The sequence below is a fragment of the Chiloscyllium plagiosum genome, unplaced genomic scaffold (assembly GCF_037043375.1).
Source record: "Chiloscyllium plagiosum isolate Xiang-an unplaced genomic scaffold, Cpla_swu_hap1 HiC_scaffold_3, whole genome shotgun sequence".
Taxonomy (NCBI): Eukaryota; Metazoa; Chordata; class Chondrichthyes; order Orectolobiformes; family Hemiscylliidae; genus Chiloscyllium; species Chiloscyllium plagiosum.
This window is the reverse complement of record NW_028270141.1, coordinates 21652880-21668090: the sequence shown is the minus strand read 5'-3', so window position 1 is coordinate 21668090 and position 15211 is coordinate 21652880. Positions and strand designations below refer to the sequence as shown.

At 40.2% G+C, this 15211-nt stretch overlaps 1 protein-coding gene across 4 annotated transcripts in view; it reads left to right on the top strand.

The window, feature by feature from the left end:
• Positions 1 to 14301, top strand: part of LOC122541510 (membrane-bound glycerophospholipid O-acyltransferase 2-like) — a 127553-nt gene extending 113252 nt beyond the window's left edge. For all 4 annotated transcript variants that reach the window (XM_043678334.2, XM_087977896.1, XM_087977900.1 and 1 more), the window contains exons 11-13: positions 3945 to 4077; positions 4989 to 5140; positions 13363 to 14301. In XM_043678334.2, the coding sequence (XP_043534269.1) occupies positions 3945 to 4077; positions 4989 to 5140; positions 13363 to 13549 (472 nt within the window). In that variant the 3' untranslated portion in view covers positions 13550 to 14301. The remainder of the gene's footprint in view (positions 1 to 3944; positions 4078 to 4988; positions 5141 to 13362) is intronic.
• Positions 14302 to 15211: the final 910 nt, after the last annotated feature.

Sequence of the window (15211 nt, the reverse complement as noted above, 5' to 3'; positions counted from 1 at the left end):
CAAGATATTTTGCTGAAAATTATGCAGGGAGCTGGCCTATGTCTCACACTTCCCCCATTTATCTGAAAACGAAGTGCCCAGTGACTGGATAAACCAGTTAGTTTTGCTTTTAGCAAAGGTGTGCAAACTACTTTACGTGCTTACTTTGCTATTTTGAAAATAATGTAGGCATGTAAAATAGTAATTATTTTCTCAAGGTCACTGTCAATGTTTAAGCCATCAGTTAGCTTTAGCCTACTATGTTACAGAGCTATAGAGATGTACAGCATGGAAACAGACCCTTCGGTCCAACCCGGCCGTGCCGACCAGATATCCCAACCCAATCTAGTCCCACCTGCCAGCAACCGGCCCATATCCCTCCAAACCCTTTTCTATTTATATACCCATCCAAATGCCTCTTAAATGTTGCAATTGTACCAGCTTCCACCACTTCCTCTGGCAGCTCATTCCATACACATACCACCTTTGTGTGTAAAAGGTTGGGTCTCTTTTATATCTTTCCACTCTTACCCAAAAACTATGCCCTCTAGTTCTGGACTCCCCAACTCCAGGGAAAAGACTTTGCCTATTTACGCTATCCATGCCTCTCATAATTTTGTAAACTTCTATAAGGTCTCCCCTCAGCCTCCGACGCTCCAGAGAAAACAGCCCCAGCCTGTTCAGCCTCTCCCTATAGCTCAAACCCTCCAACCCTAGCAACATCCTTGTAAATCTTTTGTGAACCCTTTCAAGTTTCACAACATCTTTCCAATAGGAAGGAGACCAATTCCATATCCTTTTCCACAGTAAATAATGCAAAATACTCTTTTAGTATCTTCCCCCATTTTCTGCGGCTCCGCACAAAGGCTGCCTTGCTGATGTTTGCGGGGCCCTATTCTCTCCCTAGTTACCCTCTTGTGCTTATTGTATTTGTAAAAACCCTTTGGATTCTCCTTAACTATTTTGCCAAAGCTATTTCATGTCCCCTTTTTGCCCTCCTGATTTCCCTCTTAAGTATATTCCTACTTCCTTTATACTCTTCTAAGGATTCACTTGATCTATCCTGTCTATACCTGACATATGCTTCCTCCTTTTTCTTAATCAAACCCTCAATTTCTTTGTCATCCAGCATTCCCTATACCTACCAGCCTTTCCTTTCACTGTAACAGGAATATCCTTTCTCTGGATTCTCGTTATCTCATTTCTGAAGGCTTCCCATTTTCTAGCCATCCCTTTGCCTGTGAACATCTGCCCCCAATCAGCTTTCGATAGTTCTTGCGTAATTCCATCAAAATTGGCCTTTCTCCAATTTAGAACTTCACCTTTTAGATCTGGGCTATCCTTTTCCTTCACTTTTTTAAATCTAATAGAATTATGGTTGCTGGCCCCAAAGTGCTCCCCCACTGACACCTCAGTCGCTTGCCCTGTCTTATTTCCCAAGAGTAGGTCAGGTTTTGCACCTTCTTTAGTAGGTACATCCACATACTGAATCAGAAAATTTTCTTGTACACATTAACAAATTCCTCTCCATCTAAATCCTTAACACAATGGCAGTCCCAGTCTATGTTTGGGAAGTTAAAATCCCCTACCATTTCCACCCTATTATTTTTACAGATGGCTGAGATCTCCTTACAAGTTAGTTTCTCAATATCCCTCTGACTATTAGGGGGTCTATAATACAATCCTAATAAGGTGATAATCCCTTTCTTATTTCTCAGCTCCACCCAAATAACTTCCCTGGATGTATTTCTGGGAGTATCCTCCCTCAGTACAACTGTAATGCTATCCCTTATCAAAAACGTTGCACCCCCTCCGCTTTTGCCTCCCTTTCTATCCTTACAGTAGCATTTATATCCTGGAACATTAAGCTGCCAGTCCTGCCCATCCTTGAGCCATATTTCTGTAATTGCTATGATATCCCAGTCCCATGTTCCTAACCATTCCCTCAGTTCATCTGCCTTCCCCATTAGGCCCGTTGCATTGAAATAAATGCAGTTTAATTTATTAGTCCTACCTTGTCCCTGCCTGCCCTGACTGACTCGCTTCTCTCCTCAACTGTACCAGTCTCAGATTGATCTCTTTCCTCACTATCTCCCTCGGTCCCACCTTACTAGTTTAAATCCTCCCGAGCAGCTCGAGCAAATCTCCCTGCCAGTATATTAGCCCCCTTCCGATTTAGGTGCAAACCGTCCTTCTCGTACAGGTCACCTCTACCCCAAAAGAGATTCCTATGGCCCAAAAATGTGAATCCTTCTCCCATACACCAGCCTCTCAGCCATGTATTCATCTGCTCTTACCTCCTATTCCTGCCCTCACTAGCTTGTAGTACTGGAAGTAATCCAGATATTACTACTCTCGAGGACCTCCTTTTTAAAATTCCTGCCTAACTCTCTCTAATCTCCCTTCAGAATCTCAACCTTTTCACTTCCTGTATCGTTGGTTCCAATGTGGACAATGACCTCTTGCTGGCCCCTCTCCCCCGTGAGAACATTTTGCACCCTCTCTGAGGCATCCTTGATCCTGGTACCAGGGAAGCGACACACTATTCTGCTTTTTCGCTGCTGGCCACAGAAACGTCCTGTCTGTACCTTGGACAAGAGAGTCCCCTAACACAATTGATCACTTGGAACCCGACTTACCCCTCATTGCATTAGAGCCAGTCTCAATACCAGAAACTTGGCTGTTCGTGCTTTATTTCCCTGAGAATCCATCACCCCCTACATTTTCCAAAACCGCATACTTGTTTGAAATGGGTATCGCCACAGAAGGCTCCTGCACTAGCTGCCTACCTCTTACCTTTCCTGGAGCTAACCCATCTTTGTGACTGTATCTGAGACTTCCCCTCCTTCCTATAACTACCATCCATCACATACTGTTGCTTTTGCAAATCCCTCATTGCTTCTAACTGTCTCTCCAAACAATCCATTCGATCTGATGAGATTCTCAACCAACAGCATTTATTGCAGATACAATCAGCTGTAACCCTTAAACTCCCACATCTGACAAGAAGTACATATCACTTTACTAAAGGCCATTTTTGCTCCTTTACAATCCACAGACCCAGAAAATAACACTGTCTTATTCCTCTACAAAACACTGCCCCAGGTTAAATTAATAGTTATGGCTTATGTTTTAAGTTTAATCAAGAGACACACCTCAAAAAACACATAAATCAAGAAAGAATCCACTCTACTCACTACTGCAGACTTTCTGTAGCTCCCACTTAAAAACAATACACTTATCTGCTTCTGTGCTGTGAACTTTGCCCAAACAATTCCTCCAAGATCAGCTGTGAATTTCACTGTTTGTTAATTTTTCCAGACGCTCTCTGATGTCCAGCGATGAATTCAAACAGCAAAAGCAGTAACTGTGCAGGTTCACTGCTGTGTCATTTTCTTTCTTTCTCTCTCTCTCCCCTGCACTGACCTCACCGTGTGCTTCCTTTGTCTGTTCTTCTCCCTTTTAAAACTGCTGTTGATTTGACTTTTTTTCCCCCAAAGTTCCAAAACAGTGCAACAGCATATGAAACAGTAATTGCTGATCCTGGAATTTGAGGAAATCGCCTCCAACACCTAAACTACCTCAATAAAGGAGCAGCTGTTACAGCCAGAATTTTTTCCTGTTCTCAATCTTCATTAGTTTGTGATTTTACAAATTTGAGAAATTGTTTACCTACAACTAAAAGCCAGCTCCTTTTGTTTTGTTGAACATTTAGAAATACCCAGTAATTCTAAATTTTTAACTCAGGACAATTTTAGATAAGGGAGCTGCTTTTCAAAGTTCTCAATATGGAGAGTCATGTTTGCTTTCTTGAGCCCCATACTATCCCTCTTAGGAACTTTTAATTTTCAGCCATTTTAAATCTTACGAAGAAGTTGATCAAATGGAGACTCCAAGTTTAATGCAAATTTGTATACATGAACTGACTTCAAATAATGAATTAATTTAAATGCCTTTCGTTTCAGAGTTTGCTATGACCGCTGCCATTACTATCCAACAGCAGCAACATTTGTACTCTCTGCAATGTGGCATGGAGTGTATCCAGGATATTACATGACATTTTTAACAGGAATACCAATGACATTAGCAGCCCGTGCAGTAAGTTAATCACTTCATATTTAAGCTCTGTGTTTATTGATGCAATCTTGTACCTATTTTCAAGTGCTTGTCCTTTTTTGCTTCTGAGGTGCTAACCTCTTTCAGTGAGTAATAGTTTTCTTATTAAAAAGGAAACTTGAACATCTGCAATGATTTCCTTAATTAAAATTATAAATTTGACAAGACCATCTTATTTAATCTATTTTTTATTTACATTTATGTGCAATTGACTGACATGCATGGTTAATGAATTGGCAGGGTGTAGTTTTATGTGAGCTGGGTGGTGAGGAGAAATTCCACCCTTATTTTTGTTCAAAGTCTTTGCAAGCTATGACTGGTCTTGTGGCCACATTTAATAAAACAGTAAATTTTATGGGACACCTATGGGACCAGGAGTGTGCCAGTTAATCAAAAATTCCAGATAATCAAGCGGTATGCATAACTGCAGTAAACCCTGACCAAGTGAAGCTTTGTGACACAATCATCCATCAAAACAAGTGTCAAAACATCATCTCACCACCTAAAACCAATATTAAAAAGCTCAGTACGTAGTAGAAATGTACTGTGGAGGCGATACACATCACTGTTATACCTTATTACAGCATAAATACTCGGACATCACAATATGGGAAGTATATAATTTTTGCTGGTTTACCAAGAAGGCAGGCTGGTAAGATGCCAATTGAAATGAAGTTTGCTGTATTATGAGGTCACTTCTGCACTTCCATCCTTTTATAATGTGGGAGCATATCCTGTCCTTCTCTGTCCAACACTAATGGAAAAGAAATCAATGTGCATACCTGTGATTTTCCTGTAATGTATCTTCATAAGTACCATTTCCCACGATAAGCAACAGCAGTACTTTGACACTCAGATCTGAAGTATTATTTTCAAATGTTGTGTTTTTGTAGATCAGAAACAACGTTCGATCCTACTTTCTGAAATCACCAGCTGTCAAGTTGTATTATGATGTCATAACCTGGATTGCAACAATGATAGCAATAAGTTACACAGTTGTGCCATTTGTTTTGCTGTCGGTCGAGTCATCACTAAAGTTTTACAGGTAAGCTGAGAAGAGTATGATTCTTAAAGATTGTGCACGTGTATGCAGCCAGTTATCATTGGTAAGTGACAGAAAGCAGCATCCAGTGTCAAAGATGGCACTGCAGGAAGTATGCATTTAGAAAAGTTCTTCAGATTTTTAAAAACCTTTTTCTTCTAAAAACTAATGCACAAAAAAGATTTAGAAAGGCTAGCCTCTGGTGTGTATCCACGCATGCCCACTCGACCCTCATCAAGCTCAATTAATCATTGAGAGTTTTCATTAACTGCACTCATTTGCAGGCCTTAGAGGAGACTTAAAAATTTAACTAGCTCTTCAGGAGCAAAGAAAATAATAGGAATATGTTTAAAGGTTTTGATGATTTTTTAAAAATCAATCACTTTGCTATTTTTTACTCCAATAACTGGCAGGTAGTTTGCACATTTTTAAAAGTCAGTTTGAGACAATTTAAAGTTGTTACTTGGGTGGTTTCAAATAATGTGTTTAAAGGTTGGCACAGCTAAGTCACAAGCACATGCAGAAGAGGTAGTGATCATGTGACTATGGTAGACAAGCCAGCCAGTACACAAAAGTACAATTGCATTTCTCCATATAGAAGAATAGATGCTTTTCACAAAAGCAGCAACATTGCATGCACTATAATGTGCAGTTGCAAGTTACCAATATACATGGTCACAAAGAAAACTACTATTCATTAACAAAACTATACTAACTCCAGTCATAGAGATGTACAGCACGGAAACAGACCCTTCGGTCCAACCTGTCCATGCCGACCAGATATCCCAACCCAATCTAGTGCCACCTGCCAGCACCCGGCCCATATCCCTCCAAACCCTTCCTATTCATATACCCATCCAGATGCCTTTTAAATGTTGTAACTGTACTAGCCTCTTCCACTTCCTCTGGCAGCTCATTCCATAAATGTACAACCCTCTGTGTGAAAAAGTCCCTTAGGTCTCTTTTATACCTTTCCCCTCTCACCCTACACCTATACCCCCTAGTTCTGGACTCCCTCACCCCAGGGAAGAGACTTTGTCTATTTATCCTATCCACTCCCCTCATAATTTTATAAACCTCCATAAGGTCACCCCTCAGCCTCCGAAGCTCCAGGGAAAGCAGCCCTCGCATATTCAATCTCTCCCTATAGCTCACATCCTCCACCCTGGCAATATCCTTGTAAATCTTTTCTGAACTCTTTCAAGTTTCACAACATCCTTCCAATAGGAAGGAGACCAGAATCGCTGGCAATATTCCAAAAGCGGCCTAACCAATGTTCTGTACAGCCGCAACATGACCTCCCAACTCTTGTACTCGATACTCTGACCAATAAAGGAAAGCATACCAAACGTCGTCTTCACTATCCTATCTACCTGCGACTCCACTTTCAAGGAGCTATGAACTTGCACTCCAAGGTCTCTTTGTTCAGCAACACTTCCTCGGACCTTACCATTAAGTGTATAAGTCCTGCTAAGATTTGCTTTCCCAAAATGCAGCACCTCGCATTTATCTAAATTAAACTCCATCTTCCATTTCTCAGTCCACTGGTCCATCTGGTCAAGATCCTGTTGTAATCTGAGGTAACCTTCTTCGCTGTCCACTACACCTCCAATTTTGGTGTCATCTGCAAACTTACTAACTATACCTCTTATGCTCTCCTCCAAATCATTTATATACATAATGAAAAGTAGTGGACCCAGCACCGATCCTTGTGGCACTCTATTGGTCACAGGCCGCCAACCTGAAAAACAACCCTCCACCACCACCACCACCACCCTCTGTCTTCTACCTTTGAACCAGTTCTGTATCCAAATGGCTAGATCTCCCTGTATTCCATGAGATCTAACTTTGCCAACCAGTCTCCCATGGGGAACCTTGTCCAACGCCTGCCCTTATCCCTCTGCCCTCATCAATCCTCTGTTACTTCAAAAAACTCAATCAAGTTTGTGAGACATGATTTCCCACGCACAAAGCCATGTTGACTATCCTTAATCAGTCCTTACCTTTCCAAATACATGTACGTCCTGTCCCTCAGGATTCCCTCCAACAACTTGCCCACCACCGAGGTCAGACTCAGTGGCCTATGGATCCCTGCCTTGTCCTTACCACATTCTTAAACAGTGGCACCACGTTAGCCAACCTCCAGTCTTTCGGCATCTCACCTATGACTATCGATGATACAAATATCTTAGCAAAGGGCCAGCAATCACTTCTCTAGCTTGCCACAGAGTTCTAGGGTACACCTGATCAGGTCCTGGGGATTTATCGACTTTTGTGTTTCAAGATATCCAGCACTTCCTCCTCTGTTGTATATACATTTTTCAAGATATCACCATCTATTTCCCTACATTCTATTTCTTCCATGTCTTTTTCCACAGTAAATACTGATGCAAAATACTTGTTTAGTATCTCCCCCATCTCCTGTGATTCCACACAAAGGCTACCTTGCTGATCTTTGAGATTAGAGTGGTGCTGGAAAAGTACCGCAGGTCAGGCAGCATCCAAGGAGCAGGAAAATTGATATTTTAGGTAAAAGTCCTTCATGCTCGAAACATCGATTTTCCTGCTCTTCAGATGCTGCCTGACCTGTGCTTTCCGAGCACCACTCTAATCTTGACTCTGATCTCCAGCATCTGCAGTCCTCCGTTTCACCTAACTGATCTTTGAGGGGCCCTATTCTCTCCCTAATTGTCCTTTTGTCCTTTTAGTGTATTTGTAAAAACCCTTTTGGATTCTCCTTTGTCAGTTCCATTTTTGTCAGTCACTACACACAAATTGCATACACAGCTGTTTACATCATGCAGGACTCCTAATCATATACGTGTACATTGTTGTTGATGTCTGATATCTACTTGTTCTTCATACTATGTTCCTTCGAGGATTGTTAGTAGTGTTGAGAATACTGTTGCCATAGTCTTAACTTTTGCCCTGATCCATTTCTGTTACTGAAGAATGAAGGGCCCCTGGGATTGATGATTCTTCTGTACTCTGCATGTGGTGTAGTTGTATTTAGATATCAACAGTTGCAGTGATGCATTTGGTCATTGCACATGACCAAATGCATCACTGCACATGACTGAGCTGAAAAATGCTTCACATGGGTCCCAAATTTCTATGTGGGTGGACTTTTGTTGAGCATGTTGAATATTTGTACCCTGACTACCTCTGCAATGCTCACCTCTGGCCTTTACGTGGTAGTATTTTCTTATCACAATTGCTATGATACAGAAAGAGTCCTTTTGGTCCATTGTGATATAAGTTTTCCAAAACAGCATTATGACTTATTGCCATTCTCTGGTCTATTTCCTATACTCTTGTACATTGGTCTATTGAAATAATTATCTAATGATCACCTGAATGTTTGAATTGAATCTTCCTCCTCCATAATTCCAGGCAGTACCTTCCAGACATGACATTACACTTGCTAATTTTCAAATTACTTTAAATCTGCATAATCATGTTCTCTGATCCTTTTATGAGCAGGAGCAGTTTCTCCCTATCTGTTCTATCCAGATATTGTATGGTTTGACACCTTCAGATCTTTTGCCCATCTCCTCTCCAAGGCGAACAGTCCGAAACTCTAATTTATCCTCTAACTTAAGTTTCCCATACCTGGAACCATTCTTGTAAAAAAAAAAGTTCCATATTCTCTAAAACTTTCAAATCGTTCCTGAGTGCTGCAGAATTCCACCAATTCACAAATTAATTGTTATCAAAACAGGTATAACAGAAATTACATCTGAATGGATTCAGCCATTTGACTATGAAATACTGATCCTTAGTGGGCTAGGGGCTCTTTATTCCTCATTCCTGATGAAGGGCTCTGGCCCGAAACATCAATTCTCCTGCTGCTCGGATGCTGCCTGACCTGTGCTTTTCCAGCAACACACTCTCAACTCTGATCTCCCGTGTCTGCAGACTTCACATTCTCCTAGGGGCACTTTGTGTGTTTTCTTCTGTTTTATTTTTGCATAAGAACTGATGCAAAATACTTGTTTAGTATCTCCCCCATCTCCTGTGATTCCACACAAAGGCTACCTTGCTGATCTTTGAGGGGGGCCAAGATTAGAGTGGTGCTGGAAAAGTTGGCATTATTAACTCTTTGAAGACTACAACTCATGACATAATCAAGGACCTCTCAACCCTGATTGGTCCAGGCATTGCATGCTCAGACTCTTCATTGTTGCATGCATTACCTGGCCAGAGTGTGAATAGTTGCCCGTAGTGTTAGGTTAAGGGGTAAATGTAGGGGAATGGGTCTGGGTGGGTTGTGCTTCGGTGGGTCAGTGTGGACTTGTTGGGCCGAAGGGCCTGTTTCCACACTGTAAGTAATGTAATGTAATGTAGTTCATGCTTAGTCTGTGATTGGATAGGTAGTATATTAGTTTCATGTAAAATTTTGTTTTATGGTCATCTGCTGATCACTCCTCCAATTACTTACTGATTTTGGTTCCTTAAATTGTCAATTGTCCATGGGCCCATCCTCTCCATTACTCTTTCCTAGTCAGTGTTATACAGCATGAATACAGACCCATCGGTCCAACTTGTGCATGCCACCAGGTATCCTAAACTAAGCTAGTCCTTTTTGCAGGCATTTGGCCCATATCCCTCTAAACCCTTCCTATTCGTGTACCCATCCAGCTGCCTTTTAAAAGCCTCCATCATTTTCTCTGGCAGCTCGTTCCTCTTCATGAAAACGTTGCCCCTCCACTCCCTTTTAAATCTTTCCCTTCTCCCCATTAACATATGGCTTCTGGTTTTGGACTCCTACTCTAGGGAAAACGACCTTTGTTCATCACTCTATCCATGTCCCTCATGGTTTTATAAACCTCTACAGTGCAACATTCGAGGGCCAAAGTGCCTGGACTACACTGTAATGTTCTATGTTCTATAAGGTCACCCCTCAGTCTACTACACTTCAGAGAAAATAGCCCTGGCCTATTCAGCCTTTCCCAATAGCTCAAACCTTCTAATCCCTGCCATGTCCTTGTAAGTCTTTTCTGAACCCTTTCAAGTTTAAAAGTATCATCTTTCCTATAGCATGGAGACCAGAATTGAATGCGGTATTCCAAAAGCGGCCTCACCAATATCCTTTGTTTATGGTTAGCTTTATCACATTTTGCCAATATAAAAGGATCATTTGTGTTCTTTACCTGTTCATTTTAGAAAGATGTATGCTATCAAGACCCAGTAATTGTTGTTAAGGTCACCATCCCAATTTCAGCACTGCCCCTCTCAATTTACAATATTTCCAAGGTGTGTATCATCTGCAAACTTTGAAATTGTCCTCTGCATATCAAGTTCTAGATCATTAACATATCAGGAAAAGCAAGGGTTCAGTCTCAACCTCTGAGAACTCTAGCCTTAAAAAAAACTATTGACTGCTACACTCTTGCTCATTCAATTTTGTATTCCTGTTAAAACTGTTTATTTTATTCTATGACCTTTGCTGACTGAAAGTTTAAGGCCAGTGCCCCTGCAATTTCGACTCCTGTTACCTCCATATTCTTGGATGTACTGATCAGGTCTCCGTGGGTAGTTAACCTTTTAGGTACTGATGGTCTATGCGACACTTCTTCCTCCTTGGTTAAGATCACAAGATATTCGTTTAACACCTCGGCTGCTCCCCAGGGGTAAATTGCACACTTGTTCCTTAGCTCTAGCCAAATTGATTCTGTCCTTGAATCCTCCTTTCTCCAGCATAACAAAGCTGTCCTCAACCATTATCGCCACTCCTGCTCTTGCTTTCCTTTTATTTTGAACAAAGAATATTTAACATCCATTCTGTTCTCTTATCATCACAGTATCAAATTTCTACGTGGCAATCTTCACTTATAATTCCCTAATCTTGTTTACTACACTTAGTACATTCACATACAAGCACAGTGACCCTGAACTGGACTTCATTATTTTCTCAAACAAAGACAAAATACTGCAAATGCGGGATATCTGAAATAAAAACAAAAATGCTAGAGAAACTCCCCAGGTCTGGCAGCATCTGTGCATTTCTTTGATATCTGCTTAGTCTTGCTTGACACAGTAGTAGAATCTGCATCAATTACTGCTTTCAACCATGGCTGTGTAGCTTGTTCACTGCAATTATAGAGAGACTTCATTTCTTTTTTTACCTAGTGTGTAGTGGAAGTTCTCAGCTGTGCTCTTTCACAGCAGACTTCAGCACAAGAACAAGCAGAATGCCTCTAGCACCAGTTCAAGTTGTATTTTAAACTCCCAGCGTACTCCTGGAAGGGCAAGCCACTGTAACATGTATTTTGCCCACAATTACTTTGCCCTCATCTCATATCATGTCCACAGTCTGGGACACAACACGATTTTGGGGTGTTGGTGTTGGACTGGGGTGTACAAAGTTTAAAAATCACAAACACCAGGTTATAATCCAACAGGTTTATTTGGAAGCACAGTTCTGGTTTTTTTGCAGTCTAAATAAGCTATTCAATGTGGCATGCACGCTTTTTTCTTAGCACTGATAGAAGGATTCCTACTCTTAATTTATTCAGTCCTTTTATTTAATTCTATGGCTATTTCATAGTTTTTCCTCGTGTGGAAGAAAATCCAATTCTTTTAAAACTCCTTTCATTTTCATAGCAGCAGGGTGTGGAAAAGGTGTTACCATTTTGACTCTCACAGTAATTCAAAGTTGCAGTCTGTTTTTACTTTTCCCTTGCTGCTCCTTTTCAGTAGTTGGCTCTTACGGCTCTTTAAATCCAAACAGTTCCAGTGCCATTTTCAACAGATGTGTTAATGGTAGCTACAGACTGCACACAAAGGTATTTGCAGCAGAGGTACAGATCATGTGTCTGCAGTCACCCAATGTAGTCAGCAGTTAATCGAAATCCGGATAATTGAATGCTGGATAACATAGTTAAGCCAAGTATCGGGACCTTGCGATCTTGCTGGATAATCCGATATTTGGATAATTGAATGCCGGGTAGTCGTCGTTCCTCTCTACGTACAGTTCATTTCTCCAAATTGCACTTAGTGATCACTTGCAAGTCAAAGGTGTTAGTATGTCATTTCACTTTTGTGTAACGTGCTTGCATTTGTTTGCTAAGAGATTGAAAATATCCGTCAGGCATACCAAAGTGTCGAACTTTTGTCTACCTAATAGCAATGCAGTTTACGAGCTGGATCTTTAGCTTTCCAGAGTTGCCCTAATAATGTAGCTTGCTTTATTTGTTTTGTAGCTAAGCTGAGAACATATGGCCACAGGATTTAAAACTGATGCAGTTTCTTTGGAACAATTCTCCAATTTTCTGGAGCCTATCAACTCAATTGGTATCATGTTTTGAGTCAAGCAGCTCAATGTAACTTATTTCTCACTTTTTATAACTAATAAGTAGTTGCCCTAGTTGTCTGGTATTTCTGTGGATGCTTCCCTGTAGAGAGCTATCCTGTTAAGACTTCATCCTAAAGTTGTAGTTGCATTCTTGAAAAGTTTAATTTTGTATGAAATTAATTTAAGCAAACCACATTTTCCTATTAAATTGATGTTAATGCTGCAGTTAAGTTTTGTAGATTCCTCTTCATCGGAAAAAGAGTTAATGCCTTATAAGATGGGTGGCATGGTGGCTCAGTGGTTAGCATTGCTACTTCACAGCACCAGGGACCCAGGTTCGATTCCATCCTCTGGCAACTGTCTGTGCAGTTTGCACATTCTCCCTACGTTTGCACAGGTTTCCTTTGGCTACTCCAGTTTCCTCCCACAGTCCGAAGATGTGCAGGTTAGGTGGATTGGCCATGCTAAATTGCCTGTAGTGTCCAGGGATATGGAGGCTAGTTGAATTAGTCATGGGAAATGCGGGATTACAGGGATTGGGTGAGATGCTCTTCAGAGAGTTATGTTCTTTTTTAAATAAGTCAGGAATGTCACTGAATTCTCTGTGACCTCTAAATATGAACTGGTTCAGGGAAAAGAGGAATTAAAATCTGAGAATGTTTACCAAAGATTAAATGCAATGTGGAACATGTACATATTTCATCTGACTACAAGAGTTCATTGTTCTGACCAGTTCTTGGTTTTATAATGGAGTGTTATTGAAGGGATACATTTTGATGTTCTAGGTCATTTTAGACACTCAATTTTGCCCTGCAATACCTTGCATGACAAACATTGTTTTTCGATGGATAGCCTTCTTACCACTGAATGAATATTCAATTAATTTAATTCACACCTACTATTACTATGACTATTTTCCCCCCTCTAGATCTTGGTATTACAGTCTCCATATTGTTGCCCTGTTGGTCATATTTGTATTGCCAATGAAGCCTAGAAGAAAAGAAAATGAACAGAATCACTCAAAGCAGAAACGGATAGAAGTGGAAAATGTGTTGACAACGAACAGTCATTCTGCAATGAATAACAACTTGAACCAGATACCAAGACCATCGTGAACACCAAGTGCATTTGAAGGGGAAGTTAGGACTGCAATTAAACTTATTACCTTCGTTAACTACTGACAGCATATTAAAGAGGGCATTGTGCTGTTGGACACATGCAAAGTATTCTGAAGCAACAACCTAGTATATAATTTTTTTTTTTGAAAGGCAGCACAGAAGCAACTAAAAGAAAAGTGGAGGAGTAAAGGAAGTAATATGTGATCAGCTGCACGACGCTGACCATAACTGGTTGGAATTGATCGCTACTATGCACACTACTTCAGTCTAGAGATTATTGGTTTTCTTTACCTTTTTATGGAATTGTTGCCTTTGAGAGGTTATTGTAACCACACTTTTTAGATAAGCCATGAAGTTGTACTATATGAAGTCATCTACAGTCAGTCCCACTAGAATCTTTTGTACAAACCAAAATTGTATGTGATCCCAGATATGGCGCTTTATACTAGTTAAAATAGCTAGAGGTGGATACATCTTGCTGACAATGACTCATTCTAAAGAGCTACTGCTTTCTGTGAAAATTAACATAACTTTAATATAATGGGGTGATCAAACCACTTGCTTCATATTTTTTTCCATCTTGGGAATTTGCAGGTTTTCTTGGTTGACCCTGTTTTGTTCTTTGTATTCTTTTATGAATCAACTGACTGAAAAATACTGTGATCTTGTGTACTATGTGATTTTTAAAAATTTACATTTTGGTAAGATTAATTAGTTCCTTTTTAAAATAAAGCTAGCTATTTCCTCTCCCCTCTTCTTCCAGTTTTTATTTTGGAAAGTTTGGAAAACCATGTCTAATTTAAGCCATCTGACCCAGTATTTACAGAACTGTTGCCATGATGATGTGCAAATCCAAAGTTGGGGCCTGAACTGACATCCAGAGCAAAGGATGCAAGATTGTCTCTTTAAGAGAATTAACTTGCTTATTCGATACCAGCTAATAGTTATGAGAACCTGTTGGGTCAATCTGAAAGCAAGATTTTTCTCAAATTTATTTTTTCAGTGCCTGGTCTGAACATATGTAGCATTGTGGTTTAGAACTTAAAGCATTGTGGCTTCATAGGATTTGCAGCACCCAGGACTTCCAATGTATTAGGTTTCAGGTACATACACTAATTGGCAAAGATTGTGTTGAATGGTACAAAGTAACGTAAAACTAACAGCATCGATTTCCTGACCAGATAGTATTGGTTTAAGTTTTATCTGTTTCATTGTATTGAATTGGATCTATCAAATAGGACAATGTCGATTGCACTTCAGGGTAACAATCTTTCGATTGTCTTGTGTAATTATGTAAGTGACATTGCTTAATGGGGTTATGCACTGTGTTCAGAGTAAATGAAGCACTACGCACTGCATAAATTAGACTCTTGTAAAAATTGCAGTATGCAATATGCACAGGGTCATTGAAATTTTAGTTCCAAAAATAACACGTGTAGAATTTTCATTCATTAAATTTTAGATGACAGGTTTGGTTTTGTTTTAACTTCTAGGGACATGGTTTGTCTTTCTGTATTTAGTGTCCAAACTATAAACTGCACATTGCGTTTTAAAATGTACATGCTTAGAAATTGAGAATTGAAGGGTTTCACTTGAAATGTTAAGAATTCCTTTCTATTTAACTATCAGGTTGATTTTTGTCAGGAATGTTTTCAGGAA